Genomic DNA, 20,464 nt, shown 5'->3' with positions numbered 1-20,464 from the left:
TTCCTTCGTGGTAGTGCGTGTTTATTATAGGAGTGCGTGTCTGGTTTGGACGTTCTGAACGCAGTTTGATAGGTTGCGCGACATATACATGCCCCGCTTCCCCCACGTCCAGACGGCCCTTGCCATTCACCCACGGGCAAAAGGACTCCAATCTCACGCGGGGTGAGTTGGAGGTGGGTATCGGGGTTTGGTCGTTGAGGGTTAGGTGTCGACAGGATTTCAAGGAAGAGGACAGCGGAATGCTGCTCCTATTAGTCGCCTTCTACGATCAAGTCAGGAGATACTGTGGGTGAATTCTACTTGGGCGGCCCGCATCCCACACGGGGTGATTAATAATGATAGTATGATTAAAATCATGGATTTTTGGGAAAAAATTATTTTTTCAAAAATTGTTTAAACAAATTAGACTGTTTATTAATTAATAAATGTCGAGACAAATTGCATATTTGTAATGTACAGAAAAATTACATACAAATCAAAAAAAGAACGATCAAAATATATTTAGTAGATCCCGAGATATAGAAAATATTTAGTTTTTGAACTGGTGCCTTTGTCGGCTCCCAGTTCTCCCTTCACTTACCACGACTAGTCACCAACTGAACTACATTTTTAAAAATTCGTGTAAAATGATTTTTTCTACGGACAATATTTTTAAAGTGATTCTAAATGTTTATAAACTACAAAATTTCACAAATTTGGCATTAGCATTATTGACTATATTAGATAATTCTTTTATCTTTTTTTAGTACATTTTGATAGCATTAGTTTTCTACTTTCATTTGGCATACGCAGTGGCGTGCTGGCCATATAAATGAATCGGTGCAATAGGCCGCGGCCTCTTGAGGCCGGTCAAATAGGTTTTTTTCACAAAAAATTTTAGATGTTACAAAAAATATTTTTTTAATTTCTAATCGAATGTTAATTTTGTTTATAATATTAATAAAACATTTCAAAAAAATTTAAATTTTTTTTAAATTGTAAAATAGGATTTAAGTAAATGAATAAGACTCTATAATACATAAATAGTTTGCTACAGATAATATTTATTTTCATACATACAAGTATATTTTTTATGGTTTTCCAATTTCCATCAAAACATGTATATACTCTGCAGAATAAAAAATGGACACACCTCTTACACATTTTTTACCGAATTATTGGAAGTACCTTTTGAAAAACGATTTGATCAAGACAAATCTTTTGATGATGATATAAGCACTCTACCTCTAGCACCTTTAACGGGATTTAAATCATTTAAGTACTGAAAAATTAAGAAATTTTTATCCTACTATACCTGCGACTGCAATTAGAGAAGAACTCGTGGCTTTTGCTGATAAATGGATTGTATTAAAAAAATAGGATTTTGGAAAATACTGAAATTATAGAAGATCGAGTTTATGATGAATATATGTTCAGTCTACAGAAAATATGAAGGATGATATTATTAATTTAAGTGATAATGAATACGAAATGACAAATGAAAATGTTGTTGATATCATGAAAACTTCACCACCGTGTGTAAAGATTGTATGGCTTGCTGTTATGCTGTTTTGCATAAGTACAACTTATATCAGTGTGCTTACACAAATTCAAATTGTATATAAGCATTTATTAACTCTTTCAGTGGCACAAGTATCTTGCGAAAGAAGCTTTTCTACGTTGAAATACATAAAAAATCGGTTAAGAAGTAGGTAGTTTAACACAAGATCACTTGGAAACATTTATGCTAATGGCTATAGATGCAAAAACTTTTTATGAGCTTAAAAATTATGAAATAATCGACGAATTTGCTCAAAAATTTACTTTAACACGGAAATTATTGATCGAGAGTTAGTAATTATTTGATAAAATAATTGCAAAAGAATGTTTCGATTATTGCGTTGTATTAACATTTTAAATAGTGTTAAATTAAAGTATTTGCATTGTACTTGTATCTATATATTTGAAAAAATCTCAAAATTTTATTTTACATTTATCTTATTTACATCAAATTCAGTTTATATTTATTCAGCAAATTATGGTTTCTGCCTTACTGCATACAATATTGTCATACATGTAATTTATTATTAATTTGTAAGATTGTTTATTCTTAAATAAAAAAATATACCAAATTAAAAAAATCATTGAATTCAAAGGTTTATGTTTGATTTAAAAATAATTTATATTTTTGTTTTTTGATTTTATAAATAACGAATAAAACATCCTGATAATAGAACGTAAAATGAGGATGGGAGGTCGCTTTTCTATAAAATCACCGGGCCGCGTGAAAAGTTCCAGCACGCCACTGGGCATACGCAGAATTGCCCTATCTTCATTATTTTCTGTCTTATCTTATTGCAAAATAAAGCTAATTAACGGATCGGTCTCAAATTTTGAGGGTTTGTTAAGTACCCCAATACCCAACTTTGGGTGAAACACTAAAATTCTAGGGTAGTTTTAGTAAAAGTTATTAACAAATAACTATTTTCACTTATTTTGCAGTCTGCGTAGCAACAAATTAACTTTTTAACTTTCAAAAATCGGCATTTTGAAGGATTTTGAAATGTTCTAAAAAATTAAATTTTGTAATTTTATGTCAACTATTTAGATTTTGAATGGGGTGCAAAAATCGAAAAAATCGCGATTGTTGCACTAAATTGTTAATAATTAAAAAACACGCGAACTCTAGGCAGGAAACAGGTAGGTTTTCTTCCTATAGGTTTACAATAACTAAAAAAGTAGTCAGCTACCTGGATCTTTGAGTGTCCCGAACATGGTCTATTTCTAGCTTATTACCCTGGAGTAGGGTAGCAGCACCATTTTTGGCCACTTCACCGTTAGTGGCCACCTAAACCAATAATCTAATATAATAAGGTCCGAGTTTACCGCCTTTACGGAAATCGGAAGAATTTCGACTATATTCGTTCTAACACGATGGCTCTACAATTTGCGACTTATTCTGATTTACAGGTTAGTTTCTACTTATTCTTGAAGTAGGTGACACTGTGTATTAGACCTTCTGTTAACGATATACGTAAGAAAACAGGTAAGTTTATTTAAGCTGTATTTAAGCCAAATATTAAAATTTTGTGATCAACGTATGATTTTAAGTTTTGGGTATGATTTCTTTACGATTTCATCTGTTTTTAAACTCCTTATTTTATCTCGATACATTATTAAATTGGGTGGCCACAAATGGAACACTTATTTTTGTATTCACACCATTAATGGCCATTTGCTGGCTACTATTAGAACACTTCTGACCTATTTGTGGCCACAGCAACTGTTTAATAGTGGCTACTAATGGAACAGTTAAATCCAATTTTGGTCATATGACATAATTTACTGACTACTTTAAAAACACGCGTGTTCCCATAGTAGCCAGTTATACTCTACAGGGTGTTTTACTCGCAACGGACCGTTCGTTAACAAAATGATTTAAAAATATTTTGTAATAATCAAGGTATCCCAAAATGGGGTTGTAAAACAAAAATATAATTTTTTTATGGAGAACCCTGGAGTATGCATTTACTATACATTGACATTTATTTAAAACAAATAAGAAACCATACCGTTACCGGTAAAACATCATGTACATAAAAATATAACTAATAATTTATTTATAAATGTTTGTTATTATTACAGATAATGGCACGGAGTAAAAAGAAAATTGAAATCAAGAAAAAAAATAATAATGTACGACAACGACCAAAACGAACATTTTTTCAATACGAACCTCAGCAAGTAAAGAATGCATTGGAAGCTATTCGAGGTGGAATGAAAGTAAGTACAGCATGTAATTTGTATGAAGTACCCCGTTCCACAATACGCAATAAGTTAAGTGGAAGAGCTCCAGAAACATCAGGCAAAGTCGGAAGAAGTCCAGTTTTAGGGAAGATCATAGAAGATCGGCTGGTACACTGGATCAAAACTACAGCTAAAATGGGTTTTCCTATTTGTCGAGAAGGCCTTTATTTTTCAATAAAAAAATTGGTAGAAGACAGTCAACTAAAAACCCCTTTTAAAGCAAATACTCCTGGGAGGAAGTGGTTTCATATATTTATGCGTAGATTTCCAGAACTCTCATTAAAGCAGTCTGAATACATAAATAGAGCCAGATCATTAATTACTGAAGAAAAAATCCGAAACTGGTTCAAAGAAACTTTGGATTTACTTGGAGATGATAAGCATGTTTTGGATGATCCGGCAAGAATCTGGAATATGGATGAGACGTCTTTCTGTTTATGTCCAAAAGGCGGTTTAATTTTAGCGGAGAAAGGTCTTCCAGTTTACAATACTTCATCCTCCTCGGACAAAGAAAATATAACCACTTTAATAACAGCAAATGCTTTAGGGAAAATGGCACCACCCCTTACACTTTTTAAATATGATCGGCTTCCTGAGAAGATCTGCAAAAATATTCCAAGAGACTGGGGAGTTGGAAAATCACCCAAAGGATGGATGACATCAAAGTGTTTTTACGAATACTTTTCAAATGTGTTTATTCCTTTTATTCACGAAAGTAATATTGCGTTGCCGATTATAGTTTTTTTTGGACGGACATTCCTCGCATTTAAGTTTGCCTTTAAGTCGATTGTGCATTGAGAATAAAATTATAGTTGTGTGTTTACATCCAAATACGACACACATCCTTCAGCCGTTGGATGTCAGTTTCTTTTTTCCGTTAAAAAGTAAGTGGAAAACTGAAGTAAAAATGTACAGATTTCACAACGGCAGAGATGTCAAAAAACATGAAATTCCACAACTCCTTCAAAAAATTATGGATGAAACTGATTTTACTAAATCTCTACAAAATGGGTTTAAAACATGTGGACTTTTTCCGTTTTCTGCTAATAACGTAGATTATTCTAAAATCACATTAAAGAAAGAACCCATAGTAGTCTCTAGCAAAACGAAAACTTGTCTGACACATTTAAAATATTTGGAGTCTAAAATTCATCCCGACGTTTTAAAACAATTCAAACAGTCCAAATACGATGCTTTTGATGAATCATTGTACAATATATGGGTACAGTTTAAAAACGAAGAAGATTTATTACATGACCCTATTGAGAGTGTCAGCAAATTGTCGGCTGAGGAAATTCCTAACCATTATATGGTAGACAATTCCATTGTAATTGAAGTGGAAGATAATAATGTACTAACATCAACTCCAACAGTCTCTAATATTGTAGAATTTGACTTTCCAGAGTATAATAATCCTTCCTTTAAAGAAAGCAGTTTCATAGACAATGCTACAGAAATGTTAATAGATAAAGAGTTAGCAAAAAATTCTGATGTGGTTATGGACAATGAATCGATGGATCTATTGGAAAATAGCAGTGTTATTAATAAATTGACGGACTCGCCTACACCTTCAAATGTTGACTTAATGACTTCATCTGTTGGTACTACCATTGTCTATACTCCGAAAAGAAGGCCTGTAGACCTATTAAGTAACATTCTAATTTATCCCAGTGACGAAAACATTTCCAAGAAAACCAGAAAGCGTGAAATCTTACCTTCTGTGCTAACATGTAATACATGGTTGGAACTTGCGGTGGCTAAAGAAAATGAAAAAGAACTTGAAATGGAAAAAAAAGAAAAAAAGAAGCAAGACAAAGAGGCGAAAAGAGCCTGTAAAGAAGAGAATCTAAAAAAAACTTCTAGGAAAAATGGAATTAAGATAAAATCTAAAGAGACTAAAAAAAACCGAACTAATAAACAAAACAGTTTCCGTGAGTAATGTAAAGGCCCCTGAAGATGTAAAACAAGTAATTGGAAACGGGTTAGAAAAGACCAATCTCACACAAGAATCAGGGGAGGAACCTGTCTGTGAGGAGGCCAAAAATATACAGAATGTAGTTGAAGAGAACCCTCTTGACATATGTACTGCGGACAAAGTATCTACATACGTAATTGTACAGTACGAAAGTAAGTTTTTCCCAGGAATAATTACTGACGAAAAAAATGGCAAAGTTTTAATCAGCACAATGGAAAACTCTGGGAATGATTGGAAGTGGTCACAAAAAAAGGATGAAATTTGGTATGAAAAGGATGAGGTAATGGAAGAAATTCAACCACCTTTAAAAAAAATTCAAGGGGTTACTTTTTTGTTGAAGAGATCAATAAATATTATAAATTTTAGTAATTCGTGTTGATTAAAACTGTTGTAATAACAATTTTTTTTTATTAAAACTACTATCCTTTTCATGTAATTTTATTAACATTTCTAGTAATTAAATATAATTTTTCTACCTTTAGTAAAAAAATGTGTTAGGTAACTAAAAATACTAGAAACTATCATCCTTATCTATGTAGAATTAAACAAATGGCCACAAATGGTTTCTGAATAAACCACATTAGGAGCAAAGTGGTCACAAATGGTACAAAGTTAGTTTTTATATGCTTTCTGAATTAAAAATACCTAACAAAATGTCCTTATAATTTAACTTCAAACGTAAGTGGCTATTAAATCAAACAAAGTTAACGTCATACGTTTGCTCAATTACAAGTCCGCAGCTCTAATTTTTGATTTTTAATGATTTATTAAGGCCAAGAAATTCCTTAAGATGGCCAAAAATGGTGCTGCTACCCTATTATTGGACAAAACCAATAATGAACAGCAGATATGAGAGTACTGAGAAGAATTACTGGAAATACGCTGAGAGATCGAAAGGGGAGTGAAGACATTAGAAGACAATGTAACGTAGAGTGTATAAATGAATGGACACTAAATAGAAAAAAAGAATGGAATAACCACATAAGCAGAGTGGGGGAGATCCGTGTGGTCAAAATAGCAAGAGATACATCACCAATCGGTAGAAGTATCGGCCGATCGCACAAAAAATGGAGTGACTTCCATAGAGGTATCAATCCGTCCATGAACAATAAGAATTGCTTATAAAGAGGAAGAAGAAGAACAAGCTTTTTAGGGCAACAGTGAACGGAATAAAGCAGGGTTCAAATAAGATGATGATCGCCAACCTTCGAAAGAAGACGGCAAAGAAGAAGGGCCGACAAAATTATTCAATACAATGTGTCTTGGAGCATATCGATACCTAAACTCCAAAACCTCTCAACTGTTTTTGTTAATTTTTCATATTTTGGTCTTTTTTATGTATCACAACTCCTGCAACCTTTTTTAATGCATTCTGCATTAAGTTAAGACCTTAATAAAATAAAAAAGATATACAGGGTGTTTCATTAATAATTGTTCATATAGAAACCTTAGCACAAAATACGAAGATTTAACACTTTAATAAAATGTGGTTCCTTACTGAGTTACAGGGTGTTTTATCTAAAAATTTAAAAACTATTTTTGCTCAGCATTTTAAAACTATTCGACGTATCCTCTTCATACTTGGCAGGAAGTATAGGTACTGTACAAGCTACTAAATTATGTTAAAAAAGGTTTCTGGCTGTTACCACAGGCGTACGACGGAGGAAAGTGAATGGTTGACCCTTTCCAAATTCTACGCCACTGGCGGAATTGCTATTTTAGTTTAATTTTTGGATTCTCCAATATTTTCTATGAAAATAATATCCTCTTCATTCGTAACGATAAAGTCATTAGTATTCGAGATCTTTGAAGTTAAAAATGAACCGACACGGTTATTTTGATTAATGTAGTGTTTAATTTCAAATATCTCGAAAACTAATCATTTTATCGTTACGAATAAAGAGTATAGTATTTACGTAAAAGTATTGGAAAATCAAAAAATTACACTAAAATAGCAATTTCGTCAGTGGCGTAAAATTTGGGAAGGGTCAACCAGCCACTATCCCCTGTCGTACGCCTCTGGTAGTAGCTAGAAACGTTTATTTATCTTAATTTAGTAGGGTGTACAGTACCTACACTTTCTGCCAAGTATGATAAGGATACGCCAAACAGTTTTAAAGTACTGGCTACAAATAATTTTTAAATTTTAATCATATGAATTATATCATAAATTAATCAAAATAACTGTGCCGTTGCATATTTAACTTCAGATATCTCGAAAAATAATGACTTTATCGTTACCAATGAAGAGTATATTATTTACGTAGAAAGTATTGGAGAATCTAAAAATGGCACTAAAATAGTAATTCCTCCAGTGGCGTAGAATTTGAGAAGGGTCAACCATTCACTATCCCCTGTCGTACGCCTCTGGTAGTAGCTAGAAACATTTGTGTATCATAATTTAGTAGCGTGTATAGTAGTCGCACTTTCTGCCAAGTATGAAAATGATATGTCTAACAGTTTTAAAATGCCGAGCAAAAATAGTTTTTAAATTTTTCGATAAAACACCCTGTAACTCAGTAAGGAACCACATTTTATTTAAGTGTTTTAGGTTAAATCTTCGTATTTTGTGCTAAGGTTTCTCCAGTTACTATATGGACAATTATTAATGAAACACCCTGTTAATTTTCTTCGTCAATTTACTGCTATAAATAATTTTTTGTCCATAAAGTATAATTGAAGATTTTCAGTTGAGAGGTATTGGAGTTTAGGTATCGATATGAGTAAGATAAAAAATGAGACATTATTATGTAAGACATAAAAAGGGGTCCGGGTACACGACAAATATCCTGGCTGAAAAACATTCGCGACTGGACCGGGTTAAAAACACAGACGCTTTTAAGAAAAGCAAAAGATAGAGATGCATTTGCAATGGTTATAGCCAACCTTCATTAGTGGAGTCAGCACTAGAAGAAGAAAAATGATAGTTAAACCTTACCTTGTCGGCTTCCTCCCGTCTTCCTAAACGAACAAGAGCGTCACCTAGATGGAAATAAAATCTGCCATCTATCACTCCTTCATCTTTGGTATTAATTCCTTTTTTCAGATACCGTACGGCTTTCTCAAGTGCATTATCTGTAGTTTTCAAAATAAAACCATAATGTACCAAGGCAAAACCGTTATTGGGCCATTTTGCCAACACTTCCTTTAAAACACTTCGTGCTTCTTCAATCCTGTAGACACCGTATGCATAACTTTTTAACAGAACTATGTAATCTTATAGCTAAAATATAAAATACACTATTGCTTCCTGACCCTCAAATCTGCCCTCGAACCCAAATTTTTACGCCGTTCTGTTCGGTTTAGTTGTAAAGTCTTTCGAAGATGATGCAAAGATGTGTTCATTATACTTTATTTGTTTGCAACTGACAGCTCGTTATGTCGAATAACAAATAATAGATGGACAAAGCGGATACTGGAATGGAAACCAAGAGATGATGCCTATCGAAGCAGAGGCCGTCCACCAACACATTGGACTGATGATCTAAAACCAGTGGAGACGCCTGACTTTTCTAAAGTGTTACCAAAACCAGATGCAAAAAATCTTATTTAAAAAAATGAAGATATGGCTAAATGTATACATATACAGCGTGTCTACTTAAGTTGGAAACATATGGGAAACTTTTTTGTTATTCATTTTATGAAAAAAAGTTATTCTTTATAAAAAGTTCTGCATGCTCTAAAACCTAAGATTCAATCATCAGATATCAAATTTTGTCAATATTATACGAGGTATGTCAAAAAATATGAACTTCGTTCAAGAGTAAAGTACCTTTATTTCTCTCAATATCGAAAATTCTTATTATGAAAAGTTGTTTGGAAATAAAAACTAAGATCAAATGAGGGGTCCGGCAGTAAAAAATGGTAAGGGGCAGTAAAGAAGTTTTGAGTTTTGAAGTGTTGAATTTTGAAAAAAATCTTCATACTCTTATATTTTTTGTTAAAAAATATAAGAGTATGAAGCATGTTAAAAGAATATGTTGTTAATACGTAGGCCAAATATGGAAAACCAAATATTTTTTTATAACGATTAATTAGAAAAGTATGAAAATATGAACTACAACTTAACATTGTTAACGTAAAATATTTGAAATAGTTTAACGTAACGTGTTAAGTGGTGTTGACTTAACATAATTTGGTAGGTACTAGGAATTCATTTTAAATTTATATACCATTTATGGTAAACAGCTGGAATCAATTTCCAAAATAATTTTACATCTTTCAGGTTTTCTAAAACGTTTAAATAAATATATAGCGCTGGAGAGAATTTATTTTCATGTTTGCAAGTAAAAAATGTTAAGTTTTTATGCAAAGTGAACGTGGATGTAAACAATGTTAAGTACATCCCTTACCATTTTTTACTTGCGAACATTTATTCTAAGAATATAAAGAAATTTTCTTCTTTGTAGAAACTTGACCAAGCTGCTTCACTAAATACTTGAAATTCAGGATCTTTATCTGAGTCAGCAAAAAAGCCATTTAGATTTGAACAACCTGCGTTATCATGGACACATAACATTATTTTCATGTTTATGCATGTCCCTTACCAAATTTTAAGAAATTAATCTGGCTCCATCTATTATTAGGAGGATAAACTAAGTAAAATTTTCTGCTTTGCCATGTCCCTTCCCATCTTTTACATACTATTTCGCGAAAAATCAAAATTTGTCCCTTACCATTGTTTACTACCGAGCCCCTCAAATATGCAATTACATGCTTCTAATTGAAAAAAAATATTTTCCAAATTTTTCTCAAATTTATTGATACTAACTTCGTTTTTATTTATTACACATACGATAACTCTTTTATTATTACTTTTACGAAAAAAGGTATTCTTTATAAAAAGCTCTGTATGTCCTAAGACCGAAGATGCAACCACCAGATATCACATTTTATTAATTTTATACGAGGTATGTCAAAAAATATGAATTTCACTCAAGAGTAAAATACCTTTATTTTTCACAATATTGAAAACGGTTATTAAAAAAGTTGTTTAGAATTAAAAACTATGTTTCAATATGCAATTACATCCTTCTAATTGAAATATTGTGAAATATAAAGGTACTATAATCTTGAGAGAATTTCATATTTTTTGACACACCTCGTATAAAATTAATAAAAGTTGATATATCATGGTTGTGTCTTAGATTTTAGACCATGCAAAGCTTTTTATGAAGAATAACTTTTTTTCGTAAAATGAATAATAAACGAGTTATCATATTTGTAATAATTAAAAACGATGTTGGGTATCCATAAATTTGAGAAAAAATGTTTAATTTTTTTTTCAATTATAAGCATGTAATGATTGCATATTTCATCTTAGTTTTTAATTCCAAATAACTTTTTATCATAAGAATTTTCGATATTGAGAGAAATAAAGGTACTTTACCCTGACCGAAATTCATATTTTTTACATACCTCGTATAATATTGAAAAAATTTGATATCTGATGATTGAATCTTAGGTTTTGGGGCATGCATAACTTTTTATAAAGAATAACTTTTTTTCGTAAAATTAATAATAAAAAAGTTTCCCATATGTTTCCAACTTAAGTAGACACGCTGTATAGCTTCAATAATATCATTTTGTATATCACTTGAAAAACAGTTGATGTTTCTAGATTTTGGCAAAATGTTTGATCTTTTTTTGGCAATTAATGTTAACAATTCCCTGTAATTGCCTCGAATGTCAGAGCCGTGGCCCTCAAAATTACCACGAAACGCTAATTCTTGTTTGGCCAAAAAACATACGGTATCTATTATAAGTGTGCTAAGGATATACCTATCTAGTTTTTTAACAAACTCATTATGTTTAGCAATATTTGCTTTAAAAACTTGGTTAAGAGAACTTTCGATTCTTGTTTTGCCAAACTGAATCAAATTGGGTATTCATCTTACATGTAGGTAACGGAGAAATTTCATGTCTCTTTTTTAAAACACTAAAACTATTTAAATCGTGAACCTGGTCCACCCATTTTTCTGTAGAAACCAGAAGACATGGCCAACAATACAGTCTATTTTTCTTGCAACCACATAACCAAGGATTTTCACTGTACCAACTAAATTTAAAATATCGAACTACTTTTTTTATTCCTTTTTTAAATTGTTTAAAAATAGGTCTTTTATTTTAAATAATCTCTTTTTTTTCAATCAGAATTACTTTTCAAGTAGTTGATCGATTACGCAGCGACACTCATCATGACATTTTATAGGTACTGCAACCAAATTTAAATCTGGTAACAGCCCTACTGATATATACAGCGCGCTTACGCCCGTCGCTCCTTCAAAATTTTCAGACACTAGCCGGTCCCGAGCCGCCCGAGCGACAGCGAGATAACCATTGTAACCACAAATGAGACTGGTAACAGAGTATAATAAAGTGCAACTGAGTCACATAAACTCGCCAATATTTTCGTGTGTCTACGAGTAGTTGGCTATTTACTGAATTAGGTACTATTAACACATAATATAATAATATATTTCTATTGGTAAAAATATAGATAAATGGAATTATTCATCGTCATAAAATATTTATTTGCAAGATTTTTAACTGTTACCAGTGGTAACCGTGGTTACATGGACGCTTCGCCAGTATCTAAAACGTCATAGGAATTGGATGCAAGAGATCTATGTCCAGCAGTGGACAAGCGAAGATTGAATGATGCCAGCTCATTTCAAATGCAAAATCTTCACTAATCTGCAAATAGCAGGTAAAGTGGTCAAACTGAATTCACTTAAAATAATATCCTCTCCAGTTGAAATGTTAGTTTTAGATATAATCTTTCTAAGAGTCCACCCTGCTCCCATAGAAACAACAATACAAACACATGGATTATATACCTAACAGGTATGAAAATCATGGATGAGTGTTGGAGAATCAAAAAGGGATTTATATGTTAACTAAAATTAATGTTAAAGCGGATACATAGTATTGATATCTAACTAAATCTGAAATAATCCTTAACCTAAGATTTGCATTTTTAATGAGCTGTCAGTTGCAAACAAATATACTTTAGTTGTTTTTTAGTGAAGGGTGATTGATGTTGATAGGCCATAAACGAAAAAAGAAGTTATCAATGTTTTGTGTATCTGTATATGACATTTTGAGTTTTTAAGATATGTATATTAAGAATTTTTTTTATTTAAAAGATTAGGGTCTACAGTTGAGTCCGCGAATCTTTACCCGTGCGTCATCATTTAAAGCATACGAAATAAGTCGATGATAAGTCGATGATAAGTCGGAAATTGAAATTTACTAAACGCAACAGCAAGTGACAGTAAGTGACTAAGGTGAAGATTCGCGGACTCAACTGTAGATTATGTGAATAACATACAGTAAGCATAAAATTTGAACAGAAGGGCGTAAAAACTATAATGCTGCGATAATGATACTGCTTATATCATGTAATCAAGAAGTGTAGGCTTGAACAACCAGTGTTTTGTAATAATTACGTCATTCTCTTGTCTTCTAGGTAGTGACCTAGAATTATTTCCTCCCTACGTTTCGTCTGTAACTATAGCAGGCAATAAAAATGATTCGATGCAACTACAATAACGTCAGGTTGAAATAATTCCTTTCACGACCTATAAACCCGTAAAACAATGTATCATTATATCATGATCAAACTTACCTATTAATGGTTAAATATGTAACAGCTAAACTATTTAAATGTTGAGGAGCATTTGGAAATTTGTCTATAACCAACTTGTGTATTTGAAGAGCAGTTCTGTACTGACCTGGAATAATCAAGACGTAAAACACATAACAGTATAAATATACAGTATAAATTTAAAGACATAAATACATAAAAGAAGAATAGTGCTTGCCAATAAGTGTTACTATGGCTTGAGAAAACAGCCTCAAAACAAGCTAGAAAAATTAAAAAGAGCGTCTATAAAACACTAATAAGACCAGCACTAACATATGGAGCAGAAACGTGGCCCCTAAGGCCACGTTTCAAGACACATCAAAGAAACATGAAACGTGAAACATTAAACGTGAAACATGAAACAAATAAATTGTAAAAAAGTAACCGTTTCATGTGATATGCTAATCGATGAAACAAAAATAAAATTTGTATAGTCGGCAATGGATAATAACGTGGTCGTTGCTGTCGACGCCGCTCTTTAGGCAAGCCGCACACCAAAGAAACATAAAACGAAAAACATGAAACATGTTTCATGAAAACAAAACACTGCTAAACAAATCTCAAAGTCCGCCTACCAATGAAACGAGTGTGATTCATTCTCATGACACATTTTTATTTTGGGAGAGTTTCATAAATGGCCGGACGTATATTTGTTTAGCGGTGTATTATTTCCATGAAACGTAATTTACGTTTCATGTTTCTTTGATGTGCCTTAATTGCTTTTTAATATCAAAGAAACGTGAAACATAAAACGTGAAACATGAAACAAATAAATTGTAAAGAACGAAACCGTTTCATGTTATAGGTATAGTGTAGGAAACAGAGGTTGAACTTCGCAAATAAGTCCGGTTTTATTTTCTTTTCTAGTATATCAAGGGGTGCTTTTAATGAGACTAACTTTTTCTTAAAAGATTTCGCCCCGGAACACCCATTTTCATCCCTTTAATTAAAGGGGGTAGTTTGTGGTTTTTGCGAAACGTAGCCCTTCCTGTACGTTTTTGCAAAAAAATCCTTAATAGAAATATGAAGAGGACTATAATTCCTACAATTTATTCCGCGACAGCATATATCTATCACACACCGTTTAGCGAAGGTGGTGCCCCAAAGCTGACAAGCTTTAAAACAGATGTTTTGAAAAAAAATTATTTTTCTCTAGCCGTAATGGGAATCAAGAAGCAACCCAGCGGCAATGATTAATCACAAATAAATGTCTGATTTTTTGGTATAGGTTTCATTTAAGGGCAATTGTCTATTTTTTAATTACAGGGTGTTAAATTTTAAAAAGCCCCTTTTTATATATACGATCTGAATCGCTTATGCTAGCGTAAAAGAACTTTTAGCGATTACCCATGTACAAGTATTATTTACAAATTTGTATAATTCACCCCCATATTTTCCCCGAAACCACCCCAAAAAAAGGAAAATGAATAAAGAAGATATGCAAAAATTTACTCTGGGCCACCACTGTAGCTTTAAGGTGCAATGAAAGTAAAATATGTATAGGTCATAATATGTAGCAGACAGGGTGTTCTTTTATTTGTCATAAGTATTTTATTAATAAAATGAATGGGTGACAAAAAACAAAAACTGGAGCCCGCCAAAGCATTTCTGAGGTTTGCAGCGCCACTGTGCCGTAACGTTTGCTTATACGAAAAAAATGCATAGGGTCTTATTTGTAGAGCAAATAGTGGTCTTTAATCTTGTATAAGCGTTGTTTCACAAAATATATATATAGGTAATGAGAAAATCGTAAAAACATGCTCGCCAAACTTATTTTCAGGGATAGGGATAGTTTCCGCAGGGATGTTGCAATAACTATAATATATCGCACACCTAGTTCAATAGTACCACAAGTGCAAAACATAATAATTTCGAGAAATGAGCAAAACCTTCTGTAGCAAACGAGTTATGCCTTGTAAATGATTTATTTTGAGATTGACTGGCTTCAAAATTACAATTTAGTTATAATTGATGGATTCGACCGTTACTCGACCGTTACCGATTCGTTTAGTTAGCAAATTATAAAGTTATTCGCTGGATCTTATTACAATTTATTAAAAATAAAACGTTAATTGTATTTTGATAGTTATGGCGATATTGCATTGTGAAGAAAGTCATTTATAAAACGATACCTAGGAGATACGGCGGCAATGTAATGAAAAAATCAATTGATTTTTGCAGTTGTGGCCGTATTGAACGTATTGAATTACATCGGTTGTATTGTGGCAGTCTGTATTATCGCCACATCTTACAATTATAGCCATATTGCATTTCAAAACCTATGTTATCACCCTATAGTACTATAGTGTAATACCGAAGTATCTTACGTTGTACTTATTCAAGACAATATTTCATTTAAGGCTGTATTGCATTAAAAGGGGTATTATAATTATAGGCAACCTTTTAAAGCCTTAACCCAAAATTCGAATTTTTTGAAGTTGTGTCACTATTGAACTAGATGTACAATATATATGTATTTATAAAATCCCTACTGATGGAGTAGTATTTTTCCCTACCCCCTTTAAAGGAATGAAAATGGGTGTTCTGGCCGGGGCAAATCTTTTAAAAAAAGTTAGCCTCATAATAAGCACCCCTTGATATACCAGAAAAAACAATAAAACCGGACTTGTGTCGAGTTTGCGAAGTTTAACCTCTGTTTCCTACACTAATATACTAATCAAAGAAACAAAAATAAAATTTGTATAGTAAATAATGGAAAGTTATGATGACGAGGTCGTTGCAGTTGTGGCAACTCTTTCATTATTACTGTCCAAAAATCATAACCATAGTACATAATAATTGGTTGCAAATGAATTAAATAATCATCTTCCTAAATTTCAATCATTTTATAGAATGAGTATTCAAACATTTACATTGTTTTATTGTGGGTCCTGGTCCTGGTTAAAAAAAAAAACGATATTTTCTTGTTATTGTCTATTCGAGTACCACTCCAGGTTATAATTGTACAACTCTTCGTTCTGCTCCACCACAGAAACCAATACAATATTAAATTCTTGGTCAGCATTCATTTTACGCACGCAATTAATTATTCAAAACAATGAAACTGATATCGAAAAACAGAACACGTCCTATTTCATGAAACACGTTTCAAGAAGATAAAAATGTTTCATGGGCATGAATCACACTTGTTTCATAGATATGCGGACGTCTATTTGTTTAGCAGTGTTTTATTTCCATGAAACGTGTTTCACGTTTCATGTTTCTTTGGTGTACGCCTTCCGAAGATAAAAATGTTTCACGCGCATGAATCACACTCGTTTCATTGGTATGCGGACTTCTATTTGTTTAGCATTGTTTTATTTTTATGAAACGTGTTTTACGTTTCATGTTTTACGTTTCTTGTTTCTTTGGTGTGCGGCTGCCCTTACAGAGGAACAAGAAATGCTTGAACATTTTGAGCTAAAAATCCTAAGAAGAATATATTATGGAGGAATAGCGAGGACAGAGCTAACAACAATCAAAATCATCTAAAGACGGAGACGATAAACAATATGGCTGTTGTAGATAAATTTGTGTATCGGTGCTCTTTCATAACAAACAAGGGAACAAGTACTGAAGAAATAAAGCGACGCGCGCCGGTCAGCAATTGCACAAAGCTCTATGGCAAAATTAATTAAAATTTGGAAAGGCAATGAAATAACTATGGATACAAAAATGAGACTGGTAAGAACTCTGGTTTTTCCAGTTTTCACTTATGCATCGTAATGCTGGACCCTTATGGAGAAAGACAAAAAATTATAGATGTTGTATTTGAGACGTGCTGCTGAAGACGAATGCTGAGAATACCATAGGTGGTGGCCCCAAGAACAAATGAACCTATGGTGAACCAGCTAAACATAAAGAAAAGAATAAGGACATAAATATTAGAACAAATAATAGGATATTCTGGACACGAGCTTGGAAGAAATGGTCTTGAAAAACCTACCATCCAGGAAAAGGTAGAAGGCAAAAGAAGTCAAGGTAGATCTTCCACACGATATCATCATCATTCTCTTTGCCTTATCCCTATGCGGGGTCGGCTTCCCTAATTGTATTTCTCCACACAATTCTATCTTGGGTCATATCAATGTCAATCCCCTTTACTAACATGTCCTGCCTTATCGTCTCCCCCAGGTCTTCTTTGGTCTTCCTCTCCTACTCCTTCCAGGAATCTGCACTTCAGCTATTCTTCGTATTGGGTGATTAACGTCTCGACGTTGAACATGACCAAACCATCTTAACCTATGCTCTCTCATTTTGGCATCAATTGGTGCCACACCTAGACTTCCCCTAATATACTCATTTCTAATTTTATCCTTCTTTGTCACTCCACTCATCCATCTAAGCATTCTCATTTCCGCCACATGCATTCGTTGTTTCCTCTTTCTTCTTCACTGCCCAACATTTAGTTCCGTACATCATAGCCGGTCTTATGGCTGTTTTATAGAATTTTCCCTTCAGCTTCATTGGAATTTTTCTGTCACACAACACACCACTCGCTTCTTTCCACTTCATCCATCCAGCCCTAATTCTACTGCATGCATCTCCATCTATTTCTCCATTACTCTGTAATACCGATCCCAGGTACTTAAAACTATTGCTTTTTACAATCAGTTCACCACCATTTTATTTGTAGTAACTCCATCTTTAAATGAACATTCCAAATACTCTGTTTTTGTCCTATTAAGTTTTAAACTTTTTTCCTCCAGAGCTTGCCTCTATTGTTCCAGTTTTTGTTCTAAGTCTCTTTCACTATTTCCTACTAACACGACATCATCAGCATACATTAAGCACCATGGAATATTACCCTGTAGTTTCGCTGTTATCTGGTCCAGGTTATATACGGATACATTTTCTTGCTACTATTGGCGCTCCTGAGAAACAATGCAAGAACAACACACTATTTAATATCGACAATATACAGATTGAAAATGTGGAAAACTTTAGATATTCTCTATTTTTCTAATTTTTTAGAAAACTTTATGTCATAAAATAAAACGGAGGTACATAATTCTGGGAAGGTATTCGTATGAGGACACAGAAAGCTCAACAAGCATTCAGCATGCTCAACCCTGCTTGGAGATCTGGCGAGTATACTACAAGGACAGAGATCCGAATATTCCAGTCAAATGTCATGTCTGTTCTACTCTACGGATGTGAAACCTGGAAAGTGACAAAATCGCTTACAGACAAACTGCAGGTCTTTGTAAACAAATGTTTACGAAGATTTTTTCGTATCTTCTGGCCTAACATCATCAGAAACGAAGACCTACTACACCTGACTGAACAAAAGAGGGTAGAAAATGATATAAAGTACAGAAAGTGGGGGGTTGGATCGGTCACACTCCGAAAAAATAGTTCCAGTATTGCAAAGACTGCCTTAGTCCACAAGGAAAAAGAAATAGAGATCGCCCAGCACAAGCTTGGAGAAGATCCATCATGGACGAAATAAGAGGTCAAGAATAGTTTCGGAATGAGGTGAAGGCCTTAGCGCAAAAATGGAACCCGATGACGAGTTTTCACTGAAGCTCTATCCTCCACTTATGAGTAAAAGAACCTTTGTATACTGGCGCACCATTGTCATTGTTGTGGAAGATCAACTAGGCCCACTAACAGTATCAGTTATATACTGTCCGCCAAAGCACAACAACAAAACGGAACAGTTTGAAAATTTCTTTAAAACATTAGGAAATAGATTTATAGCAGGAGGAGATTTTAATTCTAAGCATACTACCTGGGGATCCAGAATTATTACCACAAAAGACAGAGAACTTCTAAAGGCTATAAACGCGACCAATGCAAATTATCTCACCACAAGGGAACTAACTTACTGGCCTACCGACAATGCAAAAATATCTGATCTACTCGACTTCTATATTGTTAAAGGAATTAATGTTAAATTGGCAAAAGTAGAGTCTTGTTACGATCTACCCTCTGACCACTCTAGCGTAATCGCGACATGGTATGCACAAATAACAAACAGTACTAAACAACCATCACTATACAGTAACAAAACATACTGGAACATTTTCAAGACTAAACTAGATGAACTAATTGACATAAACATCCCATTGAAAACAGAAAGTGACATCTACGCAGCAGTATAAAATCTTCAGAAATCTATACAAGAAGCTGCTTGATATGCTACCCCTGACTGCTATCAAGCAGAATTTAAAGAGCATTGCCCAACTGTAATAAAGGAAATGATTGCTAGAAAGAGAAAAATAAAGGAGGAGTGGCGAAGAAAAAGAACATCTGAGAAGAAGACGAAATTAAATAAAATCACCAAGGAAAATAAACTACAATTGCATAATATCAAAAATAATAAAATACAAGAATATCTTACAGGTTTATCAGCAAACGCAGATAGTGAATATTCCCTTTGGAAGGCCACGAGAAAAATCAAACACCCGAAACAACAAATACCACCAATACGGAACCAAGAGGGAAACTGGTGTAGAAATAATAAGGTAAAAGCCGAAGCATTTGCAAATCACTAATGTATTCCAGCCACATCCCATAGAAGATGGTGACACAGAGGAAGAAATAAATGACTTCCTGGAATCGCCCTACCAGATGGACTTACCTATACAAAAAATCACCACTAAAGAAGTTAGAAATATTATCCAGCATGAAATCAGTCCAAAAAAGCTCCAGGTATGACCTGATCAACGGGAAAGTACTGCAGCAATTGACATGCAAAGGTCTGAAAATGCTAACGCAAGTATTTAATGCAATATATAGGCTAGGTTACTACCCAGAACAATGGAAAGTTGCTCAAATTATTCTCATACCTAAGCCAGGGAAAAATAAAACTCAGGTGACTTCATACAGACCAATAAGCCTGCTACCTGTTCTATCAAAATCTTGGAAAAACTTCTCCTTAAACAATTATCCCCAGTTATAGAAGAAAGGAAACTAATTCCCTAACACCAATTTGGGTTCAGAACACAACACGGAACGATAGAACAGGTACATAGACTGGTAAAACACATCAGAAGTGATCTAGAAAATAAAAGGTATTGTTCTGCTGCATTCCTGGACATTGGTCAGGC

The 20,464-nt window shown here is 33.4% G+C and overlaps 1 protein-coding gene across 1 annotated transcript in view; it reads right to left on the bottom strand.

Moving 5' to 3' along the window:
* Positions 1-20,464, bottom strand: part of LOC114335111 (aspartyl/asparaginyl beta-hydroxylase) — a 394,028-nt gene that overhangs the window by 17,062 nt on the left and 356,502 nt on the right. Inside the window, exons 11-12 of the mRNA XM_050641270.1 lie at positions 13,392-13,497; positions 8,700-8,934 (exon numbers count right to left, since the gene is read on the bottom strand). Coding sequence (XP_050497227.1) covers positions 8,700-8,934; positions 13,392-13,497 — 341 coding nt within the window. The remainder of the gene's footprint in view (positions 1-8,699; positions 8,935-13,391; positions 13,498-20,464) is intronic.

Source organism: Diabrotica virgifera, chromosome 10 (assembly GCF_917563875.1).
Source record: "Diabrotica virgifera virgifera chromosome 10, PGI_DIABVI_V3a".
Classification (NCBI taxonomy): domain Eukaryota; kingdom Metazoa; phylum Arthropoda; class Insecta; order Coleoptera; family Chrysomelidae; genus Diabrotica; species Diabrotica virgifera.
This window is presented reverse-complemented; position numbering and strand designations above follow the sequence as displayed.